This window comes from Callorhinus ursinus, unplaced genomic scaffold, assembly GCF_003265705.2.
Source record: "Callorhinus ursinus isolate GAN/ISIS: 27379988/994484 unplaced genomic scaffold, GSC_fseal_2.0 scaffold6, whole genome shotgun sequence".
NCBI lineage: Eukaryota > Metazoa > Chordata > Mammalia > Carnivora > Otariidae > Callorhinus > Callorhinus ursinus.
Genome location: NW_027397068.1, coordinates 44,311,641 through 44,337,687, shown reverse-complemented (window position 1 = coordinate 44,337,687; position 26,047 = coordinate 44,311,641). Strand labels below are relative to the sequence as shown.

General features: G+C 37.4%; 1 protein-coding gene and 1 long non-coding RNA gene across 4 annotated transcripts in view; one reads left to right on the top strand and one right to left on the bottom strand.

Annotated features, from left to right (window-relative positions):
* The window catches only part of RNF146 (ring finger protein 146), an 18,532-nt gene extending 2,500 nt beyond the window's left edge, over positions 1-16,032 (bottom strand). The window contains exons 1-2 of one of the 3 annotated variants that reach the window (XM_025865288.2): positions 15,915-16,032; positions 6,494-6,596 (exon numbers count right to left, since the gene is read on the bottom strand). In XM_025865288.2, coding sequence (XP_025721073.1) covers positions 6,494-6,495 — 2 coding nt within the window. In that variant the 5' untranslated portion in view covers positions 6,496-6,596; positions 15,915-16,032. Of the gene's footprint in view, positions 1-6,493; positions 6,602-15,475; positions 15,655-15,914 lie in introns of those variants that run through there. The other 2 variants (XM_025865284.2, XM_073893895.1) reach the window with 2 other exon arrangements.
* LOC112818029 (uncharacterized) lies at positions 15,921-26,047 on the top strand. The gene is made up of 5 exons (XR_012378563.1): positions 15,921-16,129; positions 16,217-20,163; positions 20,254-20,459; positions 21,434-21,752; positions 24,550-26,047. It is a non-coding gene; the product is annotated as an uncharacterized lncRNA (long non-coding RNA).

The window sequence follows — 26,047 nt, the reverse complement described above, 5'->3', positions numbered from 1 at the left end:
CACTTCCTGCCTTCCATATCCCCCATGGACAAATTACTACCTATCATATCCCTCCTGAGAAAGTCTCCATGACTAGGTCAAATCACCCTTTTTTTTTTTTTAAATTTCTTACTACCATGTACTTCTCTCATTCCTAGCACTTATCAGAATTGCACTGTTAGATTTATGTGTTTGTTTATTTTATTAATGTCAGTCTTCCCCATAAACAGGTGGGCTTTGTAAAGGCAAGAAACAGATCATTTTGGCTCGTCTCTGTATTCTCATACAAGACCTGGCAGATAGAGAACAAATATTCAGCTAAGAAAATGAGTATGTTTTTCAATGAAGAATATAAAAAAAAATACACGTTCTGAATTTTATTTTACTTTATTTTTTTTTTAAGATTTCATTTATTAATAAATAAAGGGGGAGAGAGCACACATAAGCAGAGGGAGCGGCCGGCAGAGGGAGAAGCAGGCTCCTCACTGAGCAGGAGCCCGATGCGGGGCTCAATCCCACCTGAGCTAAAGGCAGACGCTTAACCAACTGAGCCACCCAGGCGTCCCTTTTATTTTACTTTAAATAACATTAACCATCTAGTTGACAAACTTTTTTTTAAAGAATTTACTAACACATACCTTGGGAATGTATAAAAATTCTGTCAGTGCACTTAAAGATCAGCCCTGAAGCAGCACACGAAGACTATAATGATAAATTGCAGATGGCCAAGGGAGAAAGGATAACGTGAAATAAGGCAGCTATTATACAAGGAAATCACTGCCAGATAAGAAATCTAAAAACCTGAGTCTCCCTCTCCCTTACTCTTCTGCACCCAGTTAAATCCAAAGTCTAAATTTCCTTACCTACAAATCAGAGTTTATAAAACTTAGGTGAGAATAGCCAAAATACACAAAAAAAGCAAAACAAAAACACCAAATGAAAACACTTTGTAATCACTGAAGCTCCACAAATGTTACAATCATGTAAAAACAAGGGAGAAAATGACATGAATATTGAGGCTGCCCTAAAGCAGAAGAAGAAAGGGAAAGAAAGGGACGAGATTTGTCCAACTGGATGGTATCGGGCTTAAACACTCACATAAATTTGTTCATTTCTGCCTTATTGAGTCAGATGAACATTTATTAAAAAATTACCATATCCATATACAACACTGAGTATTGATGGATCTAAAGATACACACCTACTTTGTTAAATAAGGAAACATACATGCAAGCAAAACATAATCACAATATGGCCTAATTCCTACAGTAATGTGTTAGGATGCTTATTAAAAGTAATAATGAGAGAGAGGTGAGAAGATGGACATAGGCTAAAAGTATGGGGTGCAGAGGTGGCTGGGGAGTGGGAGAGATTGAGGTCAGAGCCACATACATGGCCCTGAGTCAAACAAGCAATGGAACACCAAGAGATGAAGGTATAAAGGTAATCAGAAGCCAAATCATGAAGTCTTTGTGTGCCCTGCTAAAGAAGCATCTGATTTGATTTTATCCCATAGTACTAGGAAACCACAGATATTTTAAAAGCACAGAAAATGACAGAGGAAGTGCACCAGTGATACGTAAATAGAGGTAAAGGTCTCACAGAGATTGGCAACCACTAATTAACTGCTGCTTAAAATGAATGACAATCTCTCTGTACCAGTTGATTCTGCTGTTTTAAACAAGGAATATTTAGCATTTAATCACCATAAGGATTTCTGCCATTTTCCAAGATCAAGCATTCAAAAATGGGTACAGCGGTTACAAAAGGGGTAGTCAGTAAAAAATGTTTACTATGCCCATCAAAACTTGAAAAACAATCCTCTTAGGTTTTCATCACAGCACATCCAGTCCAACAATCCATTCTCTTACTGCTTTTTTCTGTGGCCCTGGTTCCTCAATAGACAAGGTTCAAAATGATAGCAAGTTTTGGAAAAGATTGTACTTATCTAGAAAAGGAAGTGGCACACAGTCTCAGTGGAAAGAACTGATCACTATGCAGTACTTGATTTCCAAACTCTTTTTCAACCTTTAATTCCATTTCCAATCAATTCCTTTACCAGAAACTCTAAGTCACACAAACTAGTAAAGTACAACTTTTTCCCAACCTATGGTAAGTTCTACCTGATATGAACTCTTCATATGTGTTAGGCATTTAGAGGAGCTTCAAAGTATTTTGAGATAAACCCTTGCCTTCAAAGATCTTGTAACTTAACAATCTAAGTTATAAGTGAAAGTGCTTGCTTCTCAACTGGTTAATCAATGCTGTCTACCTATTTCCCCTAAAAAGAACTGGCCATGCACAATACATCTTGTTAGGCTCCCCACAACTCATATGTATTTCTTAAATACAAAATCTTAATACTTCCCAAAGTGACAAGAGACAGAATACCACATATTTCAATTTACATTTGGCAAAACATTCAGAATACTTTTGTCTGTTCCAGGTAACTTTACATTGTGGTAACAGTGTAAAGTACATGTACATTAAGTCTATGTACATTACTTTCAATTCTGCCAAATATAAGCAGCATGTCATATACCTATAAGAGGTTTTTAAAAAATCACACACGGTGCTTCTGGGTCTTCAGCTTTCTCATCAGTAAAATGGGGATAATTCACGTTCGAATAAAAATTATTGTAAAATGAATAAATTAAATGAAAGCATAAACCTGCATATGAAAGCCTCTTTTAATTCATCAGGTCCTATTGCTACATTTTTATTTATCTATTTATTTTTTAAAAAGATTTTATTAACAGAGAGAGACACAGCAAGAGAGGGAACACAAGCAGGGGGAGTGGGAGAGGAAGAAGCAGGCTTCCCACTGAGCAAGGAGCCCAATGCAGGGCTCGATCGCAGGACCCTGGGATTATGACCTGAGCCAAAGGCAGACGCTTAACGACTGAGCCACCTAGACGCTCTCTATTGCTACATTTAAACCTCAGTGTAACTTTAAACATTTTGGGAACAAAAAGAACTAAACTGGCTACAGAACGGGAGAACAATATGTATATTCTTACATCCCTTTCCATTTAGGTTAAAGAAGTTAGCTGTCAATGAAATTCTTGAAAATCTTTTATATCTACATATTTATTTAAAGCTCCAATTAAGAAGAAGAAAATAAGAAAGCCATCCATCCATTTTGATACTATTCATAAGACAAAAATGGAGAAGGGCTAATGCTCATCCGTACTTGGGGAAAAGTAAAATCTAAGCTGAAAAAAGTCTGATGAGTCACCTATACGTGGTTCTTAAGAGACATGAAAATGAATGAATGCCCAAATTAAACTTGTAGAGAGAGCAGACAAAAGGCCCAAACACAGAACCTTCGATTATTTCAATATTTACTAATGAGGCAAAACAGCTTACAAAAGATTTTAAGAAGTGGTCAGAGAGAGATGGGGACTAAAGAGACACCACCACCAAAAAAGCTACAAGGGAGACATTTGAAAAAAAGAAAAGTCAAGCAAGGAGAGGACTTAACAAAAGTTAACTATTAAACTCATGAAAATTTCCACTTTTAGAGTGAAATGTATGGTGCAAAAGTTGGGAGCACCACACATAATTAGCTATTTTGATTTCCCAGAGACTATCAAGACTCCTGTCAGTAACTTTTTACTCAGTCAAGACAACTTTCTTTCCCTATTCCCCCAAAGACTATTACACAACTTCTCCAACTTCTTAGTTTAGAGATATCCTGGACTCCTTTATCATTAAAAAATTAGGTAAGAGTGAATCCCGGAAATTTATCTTTATCTTCACTCTACCTTATCATCATTCCTCTTGGCTCAGGATGGGACACCGCTAGTTGTTTTGAAAAGCTAACCCCTCAATTTCTGGTGTTAGTACCATCCCAATTCCCTCAAGATTTTGGTTAATATTCTCTATCCTTAAATTACAAAACCAACTACCATGCTTAGTCTAATGATCTCTTTCAGCCTCAACATATTTGATCCTATTGCACTGAATGATATGACCACCAACTCTTTTTCTAAAACTTTATACTATGCATTTCCATGATGGTACTCTCTCCCAATTCTCCTATTTTGTTTTCTCTTTTCTCTATTTGCCCTTAAGTAACAGTATTCTTCACAAAGGCCCTGTGTGTGGCCCTATTTTCACAGTACATTCTATGTCTAGACAATCTACTGAGTATTTCAAATACATATACCACTGTGACTCCCAAAATCTAATATCCAGAACCATGCCAACTGTGTTTCCAATCTGTATTCAAATTTACCTCAATATTCTCCAAGAACCTGAAATCAAACAGGACTAAAACCAAAATTATCTGCTCCTAAACCTTCACTCCTCTTTCCTTTTTTTTCGATCTTGCATAAAACTTAGAGCCATCCTCCATACTCCCTTATTCCTTGGCCATTTCTCTTTTCTGTGACAGAAACTTTAGAATGTGTCCCCTTCATTCCCAAAGCCTGTGATCCCAATTCTGGCTTCTTGGACACACTCTTGTACTAACCTCCTAAGTGGCCTCCCTGACTTCAGTCCTTTCTCCTCCTCATCCCTTTTTCTCAGGTCATGTCTAATTAGTCTTCTCTCCAAGCCTCAATAGTTTTCTACTGCTTACATTATCTAATCCAAATTCCTAAGCACTGGCTTCCAAGTACATTGACAAAGCCTTTAGAGTAAAACAGACTTAGCTAAAATCTTGGCTCCATCATTTATTCTCACTACACTGACCTAGAAGAGCATTTCCAAAATTTCTCCAAAAGTAAGAATTAGCTGATGTGCTCTACCCTGGAAATTTGCACATGTCTGCGTTACAGTCTAAAAAATGTGTTTTTAACAAGTGCCCCCGGGATTATTCTCAGAGAAATTTGGAAAACACTGACCTAGGGCAAATGACTTCATCTAATTCTGTTTCTTCACCAGTAAATGAGCTAATTACGATTTTTCAGTGATTAATTTCAATAATCCAAATAAAATCAACAGTAAGTACCCAGCAATACAGCAGGTACTAAATATTCACTCCCTTTACCAACTCTGAAGTCTCTTTCTCCTTACCCCATTTTGCTACATGGGACTGCTCCTGACTCCCCTAAGATGCCCTGATATTTTGACAATTGTGCCCCTCCCTCATTACCTTGGCTTAAAAAATACCTCCTAATTTTCTCAGCTTGGTAAAATTCTATTTATTCTTTAAGATCAAGCTAAAAGTTCTTCTCACTCTGAACCTTCAGATGGACTAAATCCTCTCAGTTCCAAAACCATCTTATTGTTACCTCAATATGGCATTTCTTCCACTGTTTAATTAATAATTATGTTTCACTTCCTAGACCATAGTCTAGTCCCTTGACCGCCAGCACCTATAATATTTAACCTACATATATATATATATACACACACACACACATATATATGTGGTTTTTTAAATATGGTTTTTAAGTCTATATAGATAGAGAGAGACTTTATATATATAACGGCAGATAACATATGAACAAGATTAAATAAAAGATATTTGTCCCAATTTTAAAGAAAAATACAGGTTTCATTTTTCTTTTATCAAATTCTCAACACTAAAAATGATATTGCCATACTTTTAGTATATAATTAAAGCATTCATATTGAAAAGAAAATAGCAACAGTTACATGTCAAACTGAGAGAACATGTGAAATAGTATCTACAGGTTGGATAATGTTCATATTAACTTGGAAGATAGAAATACGATGTTCATCACGTAAAAATATCAAGAATAGGATGATGTTCAAAATGGGCACAATCATGGTAATGTAGTATTTTAAAGCATATTTCACAAAAACTAAACGATAGGAAAACACAGCTGGTAAAACTGGGGCCTAGAATGAATTCAGTATTAATTAAAATGGAATATACTAAATTTTTAAAAAATCAATTAATCTAGGGGCGCCTGGGTGGTGCAGCTGGTCAAGTATCTGACTCTTGGTTTCAGCTCAGGCCATGATCTCAGGGTCGTGAAATCAAGCCCCATGTCAGGCTCTGAACTCAGCGCAGACTCTGCTTAGGGCTCTCTCTCTCTCTCTCTCTCTCTCTCCGCCCTTCCCTCCCCTGCACACTCTCTAAATAAATCTTTACTTTAAAAAATCAATTAATTCAAAAAACACTTTAATTTAGTGAAACAAGCTTTTAAAAGTAAATGTTTTTAAGTCCTATTAAGTCTCTCTTATTAATAAAAGGTGATATTGTCTGCCTAGTTTGGTTTTAAGTAAGTTACTATGTAAAGAGAAAGTAGAACCTAGAAGATCTAAAAATCTTTCCAGTTTTTTACCCTACGAGAAAATTCTTTTGTCTTCAGTTTCACTGACTTTTATAGAAATTTTTCCTGATAAGATTTCTGGATACCTACATTAACAGTAATTTAATGTGAATAAAATTACTAACTCAGTAAAACATCTAAAACAATACAAAACGCTCATTGTGTATAATTAGATCTAAATATAACATGTAATTGGCTTACTGCATTTTATCAGTTCATTTAATTTACTGCATCTTTGGGACAAACCATGATGCCATACTTACATTTCTATTACAAATCCCACAGCTGTCTGGCACAAAAACAAAAGCTCATCTTCACCGGCAGTCAAACAGTGTGTGGTATTTTGTCTTCCACTGCTGGTTCATTCTGTGCTGCAAGAGAAGTTATTTCATCAACTTCTATACAGACTAATTAAGATCAATAAAATTAGTCAATTATGTATGACCCTTTAACAAAATTCGGTGGCAAATTTTAGCTTAGAAATGACAAAATTTCCAGACACTGCTATTCAACACAGTACTGGAAGTGCTAGCTGGAGCAATTAGACTAGAAAAAGATATGAAAGCCATACAATAAGGTAAGGAAGAAGTAAAACTATCTCTGTTTTCTATATAGAAAATCCCAAGAATCCCCAAGAAAACTACTAGGGGTAATAAATTCAGCAAAGTTGCACGTTACAAGCTCAATGTACAAGTCAGCTGTGTTTCTACACCTAACAGTCAACAATCCAAAAAGGCAATCAAGAAAGCATTTTAGAGAATGCTCAAAAATTTCATTTATAATAGCATCTAAAACAATAAAATGCCTAGGAATCAACTTAACCAAGGAGGGGAAAGACTTGTACACTGAAAACTATCAAACATTGCAGAAAGAAATTAAAGGAGAGCTAATTAAATGGAAAGACAACTGTTCATGGATTGGAAGACTGAAGATGACAATACTAAACAAACTGATCTATAGATTCGACATAATCCTTATGAAAATTCCAACAGCTTTTTTTGCAGAAATGGAAAAGCCAATCCTCAAATTCATATGAAATTGTGAAGGGCCTAAAATAATCCAAAACAATCTTGAAAAAGAACAAAGTTGAAGAACTCACACATCGCGATTTCAAAATTTACTACAAAGCTACAGTAACCAAGTCAGTGTGGTATTGGTACAAGAATAGGCAAATACACCAAAAGGAGACAGTCCAGAAATAAACCCTTACTTGTAGAGCCAACTGATTTTTAAAAAGGGGTGCCAAGTCCATTCAGTGGGAGAAAGAATAGTCTCTTCAACAAATGCTAGGACAAGTGAACTGCCACATGCAAAAGAATGAAGTTGGACCCCTACTTCACACCATATACAAAAACTAACTCAAGACAGACCAACAAACCTAAAAAGAGGTAAAACCATACAACCCTTAGAAGAAAACAGAGGGGTTTATCTCTATGATGTTGGGTTTGGCAATGGATTCCTAGATATGAATGACACCAAAAGAAAAAACAAATTGTGGACTTCATCAAAATTAAAACTTCTGGGCATCAAAGGACATTGTCAAGCAGGTTAAATGTCAAAATGTGAGAGAATCTTTACAAATCATATACAGATAAGGGTTTAATATCCACGATACATAAAAGAATGCCTACAACAACAAAAGGACAAAAGATCTTTTTTGAATGGACAAAAGACTTGAGTAGATACTTCTTCAAAGATGTAGAAATTGACATTAAATACATGAAAAGATGCTTAACATTATTAGTTATCAGGGAAATGTAAATCAAAACCAGAAGAAATGTCACTTCACATCTATTAGGATGGCTATAATTTAAAAAAAAAAAGGAAAATAAGCATTGGCGAGAATGTGGAAAAACTGGAACCCTTGAACAGTGTGTACACATGGGAATGAAAGATAGTCCAGCCACTATGAAGTTTGGTGGTTCACCAAAAAAATTAAACAGAATTACCATATAATCCATCAATTCCACTCCCAGGTATATACCCAAAAGAATTAAAACAGGGACAGAAACAGATACTTGTACACCAATGTTCTTTGTGGAATTATTCACAAAAGTCAAAAGGTGGGACACAATCCAAGCACCCAACAGCAGAAGAATGGATAAACAGAATGTGGTATACAAATACAATGGAATATTATACAGCCATAGAAAGAAAGGAAATTCTGATACATACTATAACATGGATGAGCCTTGAAAGTATTACGCTAAGCGAGGTAAGACAGACACAAAAGGAAAATTTTGTGATTCCACTTAAATGAAATATTGAAAATAGGCATATTGAGAGACAGAAAGTAGATAAGTTACCAGGGGCTAATGAGAGGAGCAAAAGAGTTATTGCTTAAAGGATACAGAATTTCTGTTTAAAATGATGAAGTTGTGGAAATAAATAGTGGTGATGGTTGCATGACATTGTAAATGTAATTAATGACATTGAATTGTACATTTAAAATGGTTAAAATGGTGAATTGTATGTTATTTATATTTTACCACAATAAAAATGTTTTTAAAGTGAAACAGGTTCTATATGGACACATTAGCCCACATGCAATGTATTCCATAGCCACTGCCTTTCTACAAGGAAGTAGTGTGTGCAAAGACAAAGCCATCACATTAACTAGAACCTCCTGCTATTTATATGTATATCCAAGTTTACAATCATTAAGCCAAACTTCTCTCAAGATGCCTCTTATTCAGGGAATCCAGAAGCACCAACCAAAACATCATTTCAGCCGTTAATCCTTTCTTCTCTTTTAGTATTCTCTCCTGCCACTTCAGGATGCCCAGTCAGTGCAGGAGGCACATCATACTACATAGAACTCAGAATCAAGCAAACATGATGACTAAAGAGATCGTAAGCCTCACAAAACAGCAAGAGGGAAGACTTTCTTTGGAGGCTCATTACTAACTACATAATCCCCTACATCTCTTCTAGATTAACCTTTAAGGCAGTGACTTAATTTTCACTGTTCATCATCCTCTCCATCCTAACTCCTGACACATCACTATGAGCCAATTTAAATATGACCCATCTCAACTCCTAACTCTGAGGTTCTTAAAACTTGCCCCACTGAGGCTGCTTATTAGAGATACACATTCTCAGGCCCTACCCCTGGAGATTCTAGGCCAGTAGACGTGGATGGCGTTTAAGCCCAGGAATCTCACTTTAAGTGAAAGTGATGCAGGTAATCCGTCAAATCCAATTTGAGAAAAACTGTACGTTTTCAATTCCTAAAATCCTAAATTCAGTGAAATTTCACCTCCCTGTCCATCCAGGAACAAAATATGATGTATACATTTGGAACTAGAAGCCACCTAAAGTGCTGCCTCTCTAAAATCTTAATCTCACTCTTAGATTACAAACTCTGGTCCTTCCAGCTAATTTACTCATTCCCACATCTACTCTTTAATTTCACAAGGATCTCTAGGTTCTCGACAGCCTCCTTTTCTTTAGTCAGTTCCCAGTCTCATTTCTTTTCCTGCCCAATCTGGAGCCCAACCATTTTAACTTCTTTCTTAACAGAATACTTGGCTTTCACATCTGTCTCTCATCTACACATTCTCCACAAATCCCCATGTCTGCATGAATCTTACAAAGTGACATCTCACCTTCCATGCTTTAATCAAGGAATGCAGATGGAGAAAAACAGAAAATCCTTTTTCTCATCTCCTCTCCAACCAAATCCTGTCAACTTTTATCCTTAACACCTTTGGAATCTATCCTCTACTCTCCTGCCATTGCTAGTGTCCTAGTTTAGACATACATCACCTCTCACCTGAACTACTGTCCAGTCTATCCTGCTTCAGTAACACCCCTCAAATTTATTCACTAAGCCTCTGAGTGATATACTAAAAAGGCAAAATGTGCCTCCCATATGCAAAGCCCCATACTGGTTCTCTAGCCCATACAATAAAGGCAAAGCTCCTAAGGACAGCATTCAAAGGCTTTAATGACCTGAAACCTAAATCTCTCTCTAGTCTTACTTATCTCCTACCACCACTCTCACAGATTCATAATCTAGTTATACCAAATTATTCATACTTCTCTAAACCTCTCTTTATAGTTCCGTACTTCCTCCTCCTGGTATAATCCATCTCTTTTACAGCTTATGAATGCTACCATACTACCACTTTCTCTACTTCCCAAAAATTGTTCCCTCCACTATATTTTGTACATTCTTCTATTACTGAAGTTATCCCATACACTGAAATTACTTACTTGCTTTTGACCGTTCTATTAAACCATCAACCTCCTGAAGATAAAGACTGTCTTTTATCTCTAAGTGGCTAGTAAACTGCCAATCAGTTTTTGTTGACTTGAAGTGTTATTTCTTAGATGAAGGAAAAATTTCCTAAAGTAACTGTTGAGAAAAATACTGAAATAAATTTATTCACATAACACATTTGAGTTCTGTGAACAAGGCACCCAGCCACGAAAGATATAAAGATACCCAAGTTCTAATCATTTCTTTAAAGAGCTTACAATACAACAGGGGGAAGTTAATACATTTACAAATATAAGATTCAAGCCAACTTTATATCTTTTGACAAGCTCATCATTTACCTAAGGTTTTGTTCACTGGCAATGAATTCTCCAGAATGCAGATAAAAAACCAAGAATAAAACCAGTTTTAGTAAATCTTGCAAGCTACAGTGACTTTTCCAATTCCTACATACCATGGTTAATTTTCAAAGTGGACTCTAAATGGATAATTATGGTTGGGGGGAAGAAAATAAACTAAAATCTATGTAGTATTCTAGATCCTAGCTATGCAAACTGTGTCCCCAACCAACTAAATCAGCATTTACTTGGGAGTCCCTCACAAATGAAAAATCTGGAGCCCCATTCCACCGACAGAATCAGATCTCCAGGTGGTTCATATGTATACTAAAAAGTTCATGAAGCTCCTGATAACCTCAAACAACCCTGTAAAATATGACTACACCCATTTTATAAATGAGGAAACCCAAACCCAAAGGATTTAATCCCAAATCACAAAGCTATCAATATTGGGAGATGGGATTCAAATCCAAGCATTTCTTTATTTATTTATTTATTTTTTTAATCAAATCCAAGCATTTCTTTAAAAAAATCTTTTCTTCAGTGTACTGTATCTCAGAGAAAAGGTCTAGAAGAGCATCATCAAACAGAAATATGATGCAGGCCACATTTATAATTTCCAATTTTCTATTAGCCACATGAATAAAAGGAAACAGGTAAAACTAATTTGAGTATTTTATTTAACCCTAAATATTTAAAACATTACCATTTCCAAATGTATTTAATATAAAGAAATTATTAATGTGATATTTTATAGTCTCGTGTGTGTCTGTATAGTCTTTGAAATTTGGTGTGTATTTTACACATATAGCACAACTCAGGTCAGACTAGCCACGTATCAAGTGCTCAACAGCTCTATGTGGCTAGTGGCTACCATACTGGACAATGCTGGTTTAGAATGTCTTGCATATTAACAATTTTTAAAAATACAAAACTGGCAATTTACCACCAGAATTGTTGAATAAAGAAAATGAACTCCATGTTACTTTATCCACACCTGTGCTGGCACAGATTAAAAAGAAAACTGCATGTTGTGTTGTAATCAAAATTGACTGGTTTCAGTGATACCAATTCTGCCAAACTGATCCATCCACTATAACCTCTGACAATTATAAAGCCAAGTGGGCACAACACAGGGAACAGTATGTAATATTCAAAATGGTCATATGTAGTAGTCCTTAGAAAATTTCTACATTTGAAACCAAAGATTTTTTTTAAATGAGGGGAAAGAGAGGCTTTTGCTTTCATCCAAAGATGTAAGACAAAATTTCTAACTATTAGCCAGAATTTGGCAAACCATAAATAATTCAAACATACATAATTCTCACTTCAATGAATGATTTATAAATTATATACCAAACTAAAATTTACCACAGTATTTTGATACGCAAATACCAATTAGTGAATGGGTTAAGGTTCTTTCTTTAGGTGAAAATTTATACAGAAAAGAACTATTAGGAAGGTAACATAAAAAGAGAAAAGATTTGAAACTACATTACATATTTCTGCCTCTTAACAATTCTGGGGAAAAAAGGTGACAGACTAAATTTCAAAATATATAAAAGACTTCAGAGATTGTCAGTGAATTTAAGTCATTTACCCACTCAACCAATTAGTAAGCAAGTATAACTGAAAATGAAGTAATACCGTACTATTTATAATTTGTGACCACTCAACAAATTCACACTTCTATTATTTGCATATGCTGTTATCTTCTCTGAAAATATCTAGGATTAATTACAATTCCACTTTTCAAGTCAGTCACAAAGTCAAAAAACCATCATTTTTTTCCACATAATAACATTCAAATGATTATCTTTTTAAAAGAACTAATCAAAGAAAAAGATAAGTACATAAGTTAAAATTTCAAATTATAAAGATTTGAAGACTTCCTGTATTTTTCCAATTACTGACAGCTGTTTAATAGTTTTTACTTTTTTTAATTCAAAATACACAAAACAGGAAATGTTCTATATAAAAGCTAGCAGTGACAGAAAAGAAAAATACTTAAAACTTTCTAACTTGTGGTATACAAACTCAAAAAAAAAAAAAAGGAAAAAGCAAAGACCACTGAAAGAATAGAGAGACAGGGTGTAGTGTAATTCAGCAGATACATCTTAATATTTCTTGAGAAAGAGTCTCAAACTGAGAGAGGTAAATAAATGCCCTAATGTTTCCATTTTTAGCTTTCCCTCTCATCCCCTGCTAAAACTCAGCTTACAGAAAGCACAGGTCATACTGGGAAACAAAAGTCTTCAGTCAAAACTCATTTCAACTAAATGGGGGCCAATACTTGACACTACACTATTTTATTTTATTTTTTTAAGTAGGCTCCACGCCCCGCATGGGGCCCAAAATGGAGCTTGAACTCAGGACCCTAAGATCAAGACCTGAGTTGAGATCAGGAGTCCGACACTTAACCAACTGAGCTGCCCAGGAGCCCCAACACTACACTATCTTAAAGAATTACTTCCCTTAATGTTTAGTACTTCCCTTAAACCTTAAAAAACCTTAAAAAAACTGTATGGCAATCTATGACCTTCACAATCTTCACATTCAAGCATTAAACCTTTACATTCCCCCCACCAACTGTGGCCTTTGCATTTTATTTTAAACAAAACATGAAATGTGAACGTGAACAAATACTTTTAAAAATCTTATCACACAGAAATTTCACAGCCAGCAGCCATTTTGTAAATGAGAAAGGCTCTGTTACTAATATGTGTGACCCTGGTCAAGTCATAACTCCCATGTTACTTCACCCTATTCAGTATTTCTGTAATTCTAAATACTTTAACAGGAATTTAACAACAGGTTTTATTTTAATTAATCCAAAAGTTAATAAGCCATAAACACTAAATATTCCATAAACAGGCACAGGTGGTTGTAGAAGAACGTTAACAAAATGGTTCCCATATCCACAAAGATTATTCCTAATCCAACTTGTTGTTTCACAAATTCATGTTCCTTAGGCACAATCAAGAACCAGGTACGGGAATGGAATAAATGGTCAGCACCCTCTGTTACTGACGCTGGAAAAAAAAAAACACTGAAATACCCAGCTGACTATGTCAGGCATTTCATGCCAATAAATGGCTAATACATAAAATAATATTCTCTAAGCAGACTAATATTGTGAAAAGAAAAGACTGAATACTAACTTTTTCTTCTATACTAAGTCAAAAAAATCATTTCTGGATCCTTTAAAAAAATCTGTCCTATTCTTCTAACAATTCAAATTGGTGGAAACTGTAACAAAATACTTTACCAGTTGACACCTGTCTCCTAAAAGAAAAAAGCCATTTCCTTTTTCGACCTCCTGTCTGATGACTAGCTATTTGGAAAAACAGTTTCCCTGATGACCAAGTTTTTCACAACCATTAAATAACAAAAACCTTCAAATATTTACCATTATTTTTATTCTTCCCAGAACTTACACTGGCCCATTTAAAACATAAATTCTAAATCAAAGAGTGGGCTTAATAAAATATTCCAATTTAAGATACACAAGGCTAAAGCAAACACATCCAAAAATCTATTTCTAGTGTAGCTTTCACTTTTCTGGTTTTCTCTTTAGAAAGAGAGTTACTTGACCTATTTTCATGTGTTTTTAGAGCACTCAGACACTCAAGACAAACAGTATTTGCTGGTCAGGAAAAAAGCAGAGTGACCATCATAAATCCTTTTATTTCTGTGGGTCATGTTCTTCATGTGTCCTATATTCCACGTCTTTTTAAGAGTCTAAACATAGATTCATTTGTTAAAAAGACAAAAAGTCTTAAGTCCTCCAATTTCTGTAATTATACACTGCTTTCAATGCCAGTGTTATACTTTCACATCCTATTTAAAAGTACACACACTGGAGGGGAGGGAGTGTGCCCAGGCACCTGAAATGTCAAACTATAAAGACAACGCTATTTCTGTCATTTCTTGGCGTTCTTCTTCCCTCAATTCCACAGTTTCAGTATTACAAAAATATTACTAAAAATATTACTTAAACAAAATGTAAGTACTTTCGAAACTTGAAGTGTCACTAAACTGGCACTTAGGGAAGAAAATAAAAACATATACGAAATGGTTAACAAGAGAAGGCTCTTGTTGTCAAAATGTGTGTGTAAACTCAAAACAATTTTGCAGCCTTCTCTAGACTCCTACGGAAAATAAAAGAGTGACAACAATGGAAGACCCGTACTCTTTTAAGATGGGGTTGGTGGGGGGGGGCGAGGTAGGGAGAGAACTCTACTCAGCTACCAGAACAAAGCAACAGCCCACAGCCTCCGCTTTTAAGCGGCACTGAGGTGTGGTTTTTTTGTTTGCCTCAACGGGTATCAGGAGATCTAATTGTGCCGATGATTTACTAATCATCCAAACAACGAGAACACGCAGCGCTGGGTTTAACCAGGGCAAGGTGGAGGGACTGCTCTTCCTGTTAGGCAAGACCCAGACACTGAGCAGAGGAGGAGGTAGAGGGAAGAGAAGGCAGCAGCCAAAGACACTCCCGGAAAAAGACAAAATGCAGGGACTGAACGCCCTGGCTGCGATCTGACCCAAGGCCCGGGCAGAGGCCTCCACACGGGAAGACAGGGAGCACGATACACTTCAAACCACAGCCGCCCCTAAATCTCGAGGCCGGAAGGTCCCCGACTAGAGGCCTGACACCACCGCCAAGGGGAGAGGAGAGGGACCTGGTTGCCACCAAAGGCAGAGACGAGGACCCCGGCGGAAGAGGCTGCGCAGTAATGGCCGCTGCTCCGCCTCTCGCACCCCGACCGTGACCAGCTCCGGGCCGTCGCCCAGGGCAGGGGCTGCGGCGGCCGCGGACAACGCAGCGCCCGTCACAGTCTTCTTGCCTGCGACAACAGCCAAGGTGGGGGCGGCGGGAAGGGCTGAACTGCCCCATGCCGCCTGGACGCAGAGAGCCGCGGCCGCCCCGGCCCAAGGGCGTCCAACTACATACCGGCCCCTGACCCCGCCGCCGCCCCTCTCAGGCCCGGAGCGCAGGGCCGGCCCGAAGTGCGTCGCGGCTAGAGGTGACACCGCGAGCCATCACGCCTTTCCCTGAGTTAGGATGTTGCAGTGGCTGACTCTGACCCTTCCCCGCGAGAACTTCACCCCGACTCCCACCTCTCTAGCCGCAGCCGCGGCCGTCTCGTAGCCTTTCCTCTTCGGCCTCCGGAACCCGCAGCGGCCGGGAACGCGCGCGGCGGTCACATGACCGCCCGTCGCGTCGCGGGGGGGCGGGGCCGCGCGGGGCGGAAGTAGAGACTTGTCCTGGGGCGCTCGCGCCAGCTGCTCCGCGTGGTGTTTCTTCGCGACCCAATCCTGAAGCGAGCGGTTAGGTACCTACTTTTTTCCTGCCTTTGGAGACCTGCCGTTTCTGCCTGGATCGTTCTAACTGCTTTGTATTATGCTTTACTTGTAATTAGGTGCCGAAGATTGAAAGAATGCAGGTCCACTAGAGATTTGGGGCAAAGGAAGTAAGACGCGTGTAGAACCAGCAGGTGGTGCTGCTCCGAAGCCCGGCTTGGAGACTCAAGAGAAGCCTATGGGCGCCTAGCTGGATTTTGGGGTACGGGGTCCTTGGCAGACTACTGCTTGTTCTCTTAACAACCACAACAAAGGGGTCCTTTGAGAGTTTTGTCTAGTTTATTCACCGTCTGAAGGATTGAGCAATTTAATCGGAAAAAAAATAGATCTTAATTTCCTTTTGGACCCATTTTTCTTAGACTAGAGCATAGGAAGCTGGAAGAAGAGATTAATCAGAAGAATCTAAAACTAAAGGCATGGCTTATCTTGTTGCATTCGTGTGGTTTAAACGTCAAAACCTTGGCAGTATCCTCCATTACATTTTAGCACATACATTGTCTTTCTTGGAACTGACTGTATTTTCTCAATTTATAGTAAAATGAAGGAATAGCATGCGTTTTGTCTTTAAAAGAGTATATATTCCAACATTCCATGGCAGTATCTTACTTGCAATACTGTTGCATTTTGAGATGTCATAAGCTGTTTACTTAAGGCTGGAAATTTTTAGTGTCCATATATATAGACATGTTTACATTTTCTTTTATTCTTCTGAAATCAATATATTTCAAGGTTCTTATTCATATATATTAATATATAACTAGTTCTTGAAGAGTGTCATCTAGCTCAATGATGCTTCATGTAAGCAAAACAAGATTTTTTTATAACTTCTGTAAGTGTAATGTTGTTGAAGAGTATGTTCTCCAGCTTTAAGCTTAATCCTGTCTTTATGTTCTCCTCAGCCATCCAGTCTTACCCCCTATCCTACACACCCCATGAACAAATGATACCAAAAATCTTATATATACTTGAAGATTCTAGCTTTAAGATATAATATTAACTAACAACGCCGTCATTCTAAGTGCTTTACACATATTAGCTCACAATAAACTATGAGGTAGGTACTATTGTTATTTCCATTTTACAAAAACAGACACAGCTGCGATTTGAATCCAGGCAGGGACTGTGTAAGAGTTCACTTAATCCAATGCTTATTTTATCAAGTAAGAAATAGATATAACAAGTTTAAATGACTTACTTAAAGTCTTTGTTGTTCAAGATAGAATGGGGTCAGAACACGAGCAATGTTTACTGATCTGTAAATACTTTTAATGTAGAAAAAGTTATTCACGAGTCTTCCATTGCTCTAGGTGTATATTTACAACAGTTTCTGTAAATAAATATTATAATTGATACTCTATCCATCTACACACAAGAAAAGAATTAACAGGAATCTCACTACAATGCCCTTTAAGGCTTCGAATTGTCTCTCAGCCACACCTATAATCTTAAACCATATCAGTGAAAAACTCCATCTTTCCGTATCCAAACCCATCTTTAATTCCTCTTTCTCTTATGTCCCTTATCCACTTTGCAAATAATCTGTTGATTTGTCCTTCAAAACACATTCAGAAAAAGGCTACTTATCACTTCTACTGCAACCTGCATCATCTTTTGTTTGGATTATTGCAGTAGCCCAGGGACTGGTTTTCTTGCTTCTGTTCTTGCTTTCCTTTGAGTCTATTCTTAACACAGAGGCCAAAATAAACTTACTAAAAGAAAGTCAGATCATACCACTCCTCTCTCTGTTCAGAGTCTCTCATGGCCTCCTAAAACAAAGTAAAAACAAAAGTCTTTAAACAGGTACTATGTTTACACTTAATGGGGTTATTATTTTTTTTTTTAGATTTTTTATTTTAGAGGGAGCGTGAGTGGGGGAGGGGCGGAGGGTGAGGGAGAGAAGCAGACTCTCCCCTGAGTGCAGAGCCCAATGCAGGGCTCAATCTCAGGACCTTAAGAGCATGCCCTGAACTGAAATCAAGAGTCGGATGCTTAATCGACTGAGCCACCCAGGCACCCCAATGGGGTTATTTTTATTTTTATTTTTTTAAAGATTTTATTATTTGACAGAGAGAGACACAGCGAGAGAGGGAACACAAGCAGGGGGAGTGGGAAAGGGAGAAACAGGCTTCCCGCTGAGCAGGGAGCTTGATGTGGCACTCGATCCCAGGACCCTGGGATCACGACCTGAGCCAAAGGCAGACGCTTAATGACTGAGCTACCCAGGCACCCCTGGGGTTATTTTTAAGTGAATAAATATTTTAAATAGTTCTCAGTTTTACTTTCTAATGAACACATATAAACAGCAGTTAATTTTGAGTCTTCTATAATTTTCAAGAGTATAAAGGGATCCTAAGACTAAAAAGTTTGAGAACACTGGCCTCAGCCAATTTCATGTACCCACTCTAACCTAGGTTTCTTCCTGCATGCCAGCAGTCATCTGATAAGAGTTATCAGTTGTGTGGACACAACTTTCTCATATATCTGGAAACAGGAGAAACCAGATTCAGAAATGCACCTGTCGTTATAGCTAGCAGATGAATACAAATAAAGCCAAGGGGGAAGTTTTGAAATGCAAACTTTTCCATCTCAATTGAAGATTTTGTTCCAAGAGCTGATACATAGCTTGGTCTCTGTCCTACCATTTGATGTCATTCTACTTATAGTAATCAAATAAAATATACTTTCCCAGTAGAATTCCCTTGTAAGTAATAGTATAGTAGACGGTTTTACTTGTGTTTTTCCTTTACCTAATGTGATAATCAGTGCTCTCTCTTTGACTAGTTCTCAATGTTCCTACTGCAGCCCCAGAAGTAACAGCCAAATTCTGACAATTGTATTCCTGGGAAATAATGCAACACAAAAACAGTCACTGGGTCAAAATTTTACAGTTTGACTGTAAAGTCAAGCATGCCTTTCCTAACTCTTGTATGAACACATGATGTATGTATTGATTTTTAGATGTCTTATATTGAAAATATTAGCTATTATCTCCCAAACCCCTGCTTGTTTTGTTGGATGACATGACCACTCATTGAGTATGGTGTTGAAAGATAAGTGCTCTGTTTCATTTTTTGACAGAATCAATTGTTTTAAAGCTTGATTATTATTTTAATAAAACTGAAACTTAAACAGTACACCCTGTTACATAAAAGGAAGTAGTTTACATTCATACAGGCAGCAAATATGCTTTACAATATCACATTTTCCTCAATGGCTAGGGTTTAGGGAATTCAATGTTAAATGGACTTATAATCATGCGTATTTGTGCTTTTGTTTATTTATGGAATTATATGCATATCAGTTATCAGCTTAATAAAATTATAACCTAAAAACTTGAAATATTTTGCATAGCACTGTATCAGTCAGGGTCCTATTTGGAACATAGAAACTACCTTAGATATTTCAAACAGAGGGAACTTAATGCAATGAATTGGTTGCAAGTTTTGAAAAAATGGAAGAGCCAAGGAAAGAAGATGAGGATTCTGTGAAATCAGTAACTAGAAAGTCACTAAGCTCTCCTGAGGTCAAAGGAGCAGAGGGCTTTCTGGTGTTCTCAGGACCACTCATGTGTTCCTTAAGCTGCTGGTTGAACTGCTGCAATAGTAAGCCAGGAGCTCATAAGCTCACTGAGGCTGCAGGATCCAGGAACTTAGGCCATTAGGACTTACCTACCCCTGCCACTACCAGAGCCAGGACCAAGACAAGAATCAACTTCCCCCTTCCACCTCCTATTTGCATATGATTGTCTTCAATTGGTAGGACTACACAGGAAACCAACAGTGGGTTCTGGAAAATGACTCTCCAGCTCCCTTGGATACCAAGCAGAATATAGAAGTGCCAGTGTGAGACTGGGCATCAACAGAGAAGGTATTTGCTGCTACTATAACTAGTATTGAGTTTCCCCTTTTATTCTTCCTCGTCCTATGGACCTTCCATAAGGGGTCCACGAGATTCTGAGAAACACTACACCATTCTGATAAATGGAGCATGAAACTGGACTAAGTCAGTGAGTATATACCAACCCCAGGCTAATGACTATAAGATGTGGGCATTTGACCTAAGACAGTGCTATCATGAAATTCTGGGACTTTTGCAGAGAGCTATGGGATGCAGAACCTCTCCTCCTCTGGATGGCATCAAGTGCAGAGGTTACACCTTGGGCTGCCTCCTTTGTATTGTTACCATGAGGAAAAACAGCCTGAAGATGAAACTGACAGGGACAGAACAACTGGACTGAGAGAATGCCAGAAGCCTTATGGAAGCACACTTCGAGGCTGCCTTTTCTCCGAAGTTCTCAATTATGTAAGCTCATATGGTCCCTATATTGTTTTAGTCAGCTTGCATTCACTTTTTGGGTAGTATTTGCAACACGAAACATCCTGATACGTGATACAGTTCCTAGATCTGGCAATAAAGAGTCCCATACTCTAGCTACAAACTTGTACCTCTGGCTCCCACACTCTCTCATTCCTACTAAGCCATTAGAAATAGGCAAACTGAAAAAAAAAAAAAAAAAAACATCTGTTTTGTACAACTGATAACTTTTAACTTTTGATAGAGTACATAGCTTTTTTGAAAAGATAATGACAAGGAGAAATTGCATGATATTTTAAGGTTGATCAATAGATATACAATAAACTTCATATACACAAGAGAAGAACATACCTTGTATTCAGTACCTGTGTAATAATTATGAAACAAAAAGGAAGAAAAGTAACTCATGTACTTAGACTACAAAGAATATTTCAATAAACTTCTCAGGTTATATTTTCTGATTAACAATGTAGTTAAACTGGATATTAATAAAACTTAAATGGGGAAAAATTACCTATCATTTCAAAGTTTAAAGTCTCTAAATCTTGGGCCAGCAATAAAATCAATATAATCTGAGACAATCTTAAAATAAGAAAAACAAGAACACAATATGTCAGCATTTTTTTGAACATGGGCAAAACTTACCAGAAAAAATTTCAGTCTTACAATTTTCTATTACTAAAATTAAAGATTAAAAACAAGAATTTTTTAAAAACGACACAACAGAGGAATCAAATCCTAAATATAAAAATCAAAGTAGAATTGATAATCCAAAAGTTTTGTTTGATTTAAAAATAAAAGTAAAAAGATATAAACTGTGAATACATATTATTAAGAATGAGAAAGAAAAACAGCCATAGATGTGGAGGAAGATAGCATTACTAAATAACACTATACTAATAAATTTGAAAATTCCAAGTCACATGAGTAACCTGGAACATATCAAGCTTCTTTGTACTCAGAGAAATTTTTTGTACACTTCGGACTAACTGTGCCTTCTACGTGGAATCCTACCATGGTCTAAATGTTTGTGTCCCTGCAAGATTCAAGTTGAAATCCTAAATTCCCAAAGGTGAAGGTACTAGTAGATGGAGACTTTGGGAGAAGATGGAGTCATGAGGGTAAAGCCCTCCTTCAATGGGATTAGTGCTCTGGTAAAAGATGCCCTGCAGAACTCCCCAGCCCTTCTGTTTGTGAGGATGCAAGGAGAGATCTGCAACTTGGAAGAGAGCTCACCCAACCATGCTGGCATCCTGATTTCCCTTTAGAGCCCTCAGAACTGTGAGTATTAAATTTCTGTTGTTAATAAGCTACTAGTCTGTGGTATGTTGTTATAGTAGCCCCAATGGACTAAGATAAATCTCTCTGGATCTGTGATGGTTCCTTCTTGTCAATGATGTCTCAGCTTAAATATCAACTCCTCAGAGAGGTGGTTTATTTTTGTTTTTGTTTTTGTTTTCTGACTACCCATAATTCCTCCACATCCCTCAGCCTGTCACTTCCTATCACATCATACTTTAAAAAAAAAAAAATTTGTTTAGGGGCGCCTGGGTGACTCAGCCGGTTAAGTGTCTGCCTTCGGCTCAGGTCATCATCAGGGTCCTGGGATCCAGTCCCCTGTCGGACTCCCAACTCAGCGGGGAGCCTGCTCCTCCCTCTCCGCCTTCCCGCCCCCCCCCCCCCGCCTTGTTCTCTCTGGCTCTCTCCCTCTCTCTGTCAAATAAATAAAATCTTTAAAAAAAAAGAGAGAAGATTATTTATTTATTTATTTAGAGAGAGTGTGTATAGGAAGAGGCAGAAGTAGAAGGAGAGAGAGAACCCCAAGCCTACTCCCCATGCATGGAGCACAGAGCCCAAGGCGGGGCTCCATCTCATGAAGCTGAGATCCGGACCTGAGCCGAAACCAAGAGTGGCCACTTAACTGACTGAGCTACCCGGGCACCCCTCATATCACACCCTTAATCTCACCAGAGTATTTTTCATTACTTGATATTGTAAAGAATTGTTTCATGGTTTATTATCTGTCTCTGCTTCTGAGAATGTAGGTTGCTTGAAAAGAGGGGCCTTGAATGTCTTTACTGCCCAAAGCTCATTAAACAGAGGCACATAGTTGGTATCAATAAATGTTATTTATTCTCTACAGAAAACTTAGTATTATGAGTTATCTGAATAAAAATCAAAAGTGAATTACTAAAAGAGCAAAAATAGCTCCACTGAAAACTTCTGATAAGTGAATAAATAATGTTTTAGGAAAATAAAAATGACTAGCATCATAAGACATATATCCAATAATTATGGAATTACTTAAAAAAACACTTTCAGGGATGCCTGGGTGGCTCAGTTGTTTTAGCATCTGCCTTCAGTTCAGGTCATAATCCCAGGGTCCTGGGATTGAGCCCTGAGTTGGGCTCCCTGCTCAGCAGGGAGTCTGCTTTTCTCTTTCCCTCTGCCCTTACCACCCCCCCCATGCTTTCTGTCTCTCTCAGAAAAATAAATAGAATCTTAAAAAAATAAATAGTTCCAAGGCATGACAGTTTTACTGTTGAGCCCTTGTAAGCTTTCAACAAATAGAAACTTTCCATGTTACATAAAATGTTTACTAGCCCAGAAAGTGATGACCAACTATTCAATGATATATTTAGAACACCTAAAAGAATAAATTTTAAAATTCTTAGAACTAGAAAAAACTTAAGTCAAATATTTAGAAGCAAAACAAATACAAAAAATGAAATATTACTTTTATTAACATATTAAAATAAATATTGTATTAAATATTAATGTTTTAAAAATTGTTTTTTGTTCCAAAAATTATTTGAAGTAATAAGGACTTAATTTGCAATTAAAATTCCAAGTCGAAATCTGAATGTTGTTGGAGATGGACAAGTTATTCTCAAATTTACCCAAACACGTGGGAAATAATAGCTGCTAGTATACAAGTATACAGTGTTTGGTAAAGGAAGAATAAGAATTTAAAAAGAAAGGCTATGTTTTCAACAGTTTTGGCGAAAATTGCCGACTTGGAGGGAGAAAATATATTACATTCACCTCTTATGTGATAAAGCAAATATTATAAACTGGTCACCCTTGTACCATAACTGGGCCACAAATACAAACTGTTGCACGGTATTCTAAAAATCAGAAAAATTTTCAACAAAATATAAATGTTTAAGAAAAACTGTGAAGAAAAAGTAAATCAGAAAATATAGCAATACTGGACTGTCATCCCCAGATGGCCAGAATTGGCATGAACAGAGAAGTGGTGGCCCCCTGGGTTCTGCAAATTGGCACAATTCTTCCTACCTCCTGTTCAATGTCAGCTTGTCTCATGCATTTATATCAATGGCTCCACTCCTGTAGGCATTTGAAATTAAAAACTCCAGATGGACCAAGAGTTAGATTTAAAAGATAAAATCATAAAATAAATTAGAAGAAAACACACGTGGATATTGAACTGGTTCTTATGAATTGGCCTAAGCCAATTTGATTTTGTACAATTCTTCAGTTATTTTTGTTAATTAATAGTAGTCTCCAAGGGTTAGAGGTGGGTGAGAATTAACTACTTCCCCACAACCTCTATCAGGTTATAAAGAAAGTAATTCTCAGACCAAATTCTTCCGCACATGCAACCATTTATTAAATTGTTAGTAGTAGGCAAAACACCTCATTAGGGATCAAGTCTTGGTGCCATCCCTGAGCAAACAGGATATAGGATTCCTTCGATTTTTGTATACTGTTCAAACAAGAACAGAAGGTGTCTCTGAAATTTTTATCTGATGTCATTAATTCCATCAATAAGAATACATCTCACCAACAGAAACCCTTTTCTACCATTCCTATATTCATTAGCAAAATATCTGGTGGTGATCAGAGAGAAACTACCTGAAGCACTTATATGTAGTCTTTGGAGTGTGGCCTTTCTGACTGAAAGCTAGCTAATCACCCTTTAGATGGGAAATCGTGATTACAGCAAATGACTGCACATCATGTGTAGCCTAAGCCAAGTAACACCTACCTGATAGCACACTGTCCATGCCAACACCTTTATAGTGAATTATGGACATAATATTGTCTTTTGCAGGAGAGTACGTTCCAAGCATGAAAGAAATAGAAGAAATTACAGAGGAAAAAGCCAATATTTGATGCCCTCAAAATGGCAAGCTTCTGTACAACAAAAAGACCTTAAATTAAATGGGGAATGAAAAACTGTTGGGAATATTTGTAGCAATTATTTCCTAAGTAAAATATACATTATGTTTATTATATATACACATATACATATGTGTACACATTTTTTCATTATATATGTACCTATGTTTCTGTTTTCTTCTTTGTCTTTTTATATGTTACCTTGTTATGGGAGGATGGTTACATGGATTTTCCTAGATGTGCAGTACATATGCTTACTCTGCAGTAAGTGGATTCTTTACTCTGGCATGCTCATCTTGCTTCTATGTTATGAGACTGCTGCCGATTCTCTCCAGTGTTTCTCTGCTGGCCACAGACCATCTACTGATCCCCACTGGGGAAACCCCATCCTAATCTTAGGCAAAGAAAACTCTCATGCAGTCCAAATAACTGGAGTGTTTTGTTTTGTTATGGGGAGGGCATTTTTTGGTTTTGTTTTGTTTTTGCCTTGCACCAGTTATCTGCCACTCACCCAAGAGGTACCTTCCTTGACCTGGGAGGATTCTCAACTACCATCATGGAGATGGAAGCTTGAGAAAGTAGCTTATCTTTCTTCCTTGTTGCTGTTGCACCTCACACAGCTGAGCTGCCCAGCAGCCACTGCAAGCAGGAGTAGTTCTAGAATAACACCTAGATGACAGCGGAATGTCTCCAGCCCTACTCATTTTCTACTCTAGTATTAACCACTTCCTAGAATGATTAATCTTGAGAAAATCTTTCTATATGTATATAAATCATAGTCTTGCATCAAGGTGCAATTGATAATCACAATATCAATGTTTTACACTGGTACATTTCCCAAAACCTGTGTTATTTGGTCATGCAGTGGACATCTGTTGTTTATGGCTGCCAAAAATCCATTTCCTCTTCTTTTGAAATGGTGCCCTGAACTTTCATTGGGAAAACTACTTCTTCACTATTGGATACAACAAGGAACTATCAATCAAGATGTCCCCATTTCCCTTGGCCAAGGGATGGACATGTGACCCACGCTATACCAATCAGATGCTTTCCTCTCCTTGGAATTTAAAGCTCACATGGAATGTGGAGAAAGGTGGAAAAAGCAGTTGGAGCTGATCAATCCCATTGGGCGATGACTGCCTGTTCCTTTCCATTTTCCCCATACATACCTTTGGCTCCTTACTTTTCCAAGACTGACTCTGAGATTGTGTAAAGATGTCCCATATTCTTTAATCCTCCAACATATTCCTCTGTGCTTGTTAGGATGAGATGATTTTTGTTTCTTGCTCTTAAAGAATCCCAACTGATAAAAGTTCTACTCATGATTGCATTTTTATGTAAGAATGACTTTTCTCCAAATTTCCTGTTACTCGGTTACATCTATCTATGAGGAGAATTCCAAATTGATTTTACTGACACCATCCTCCCAT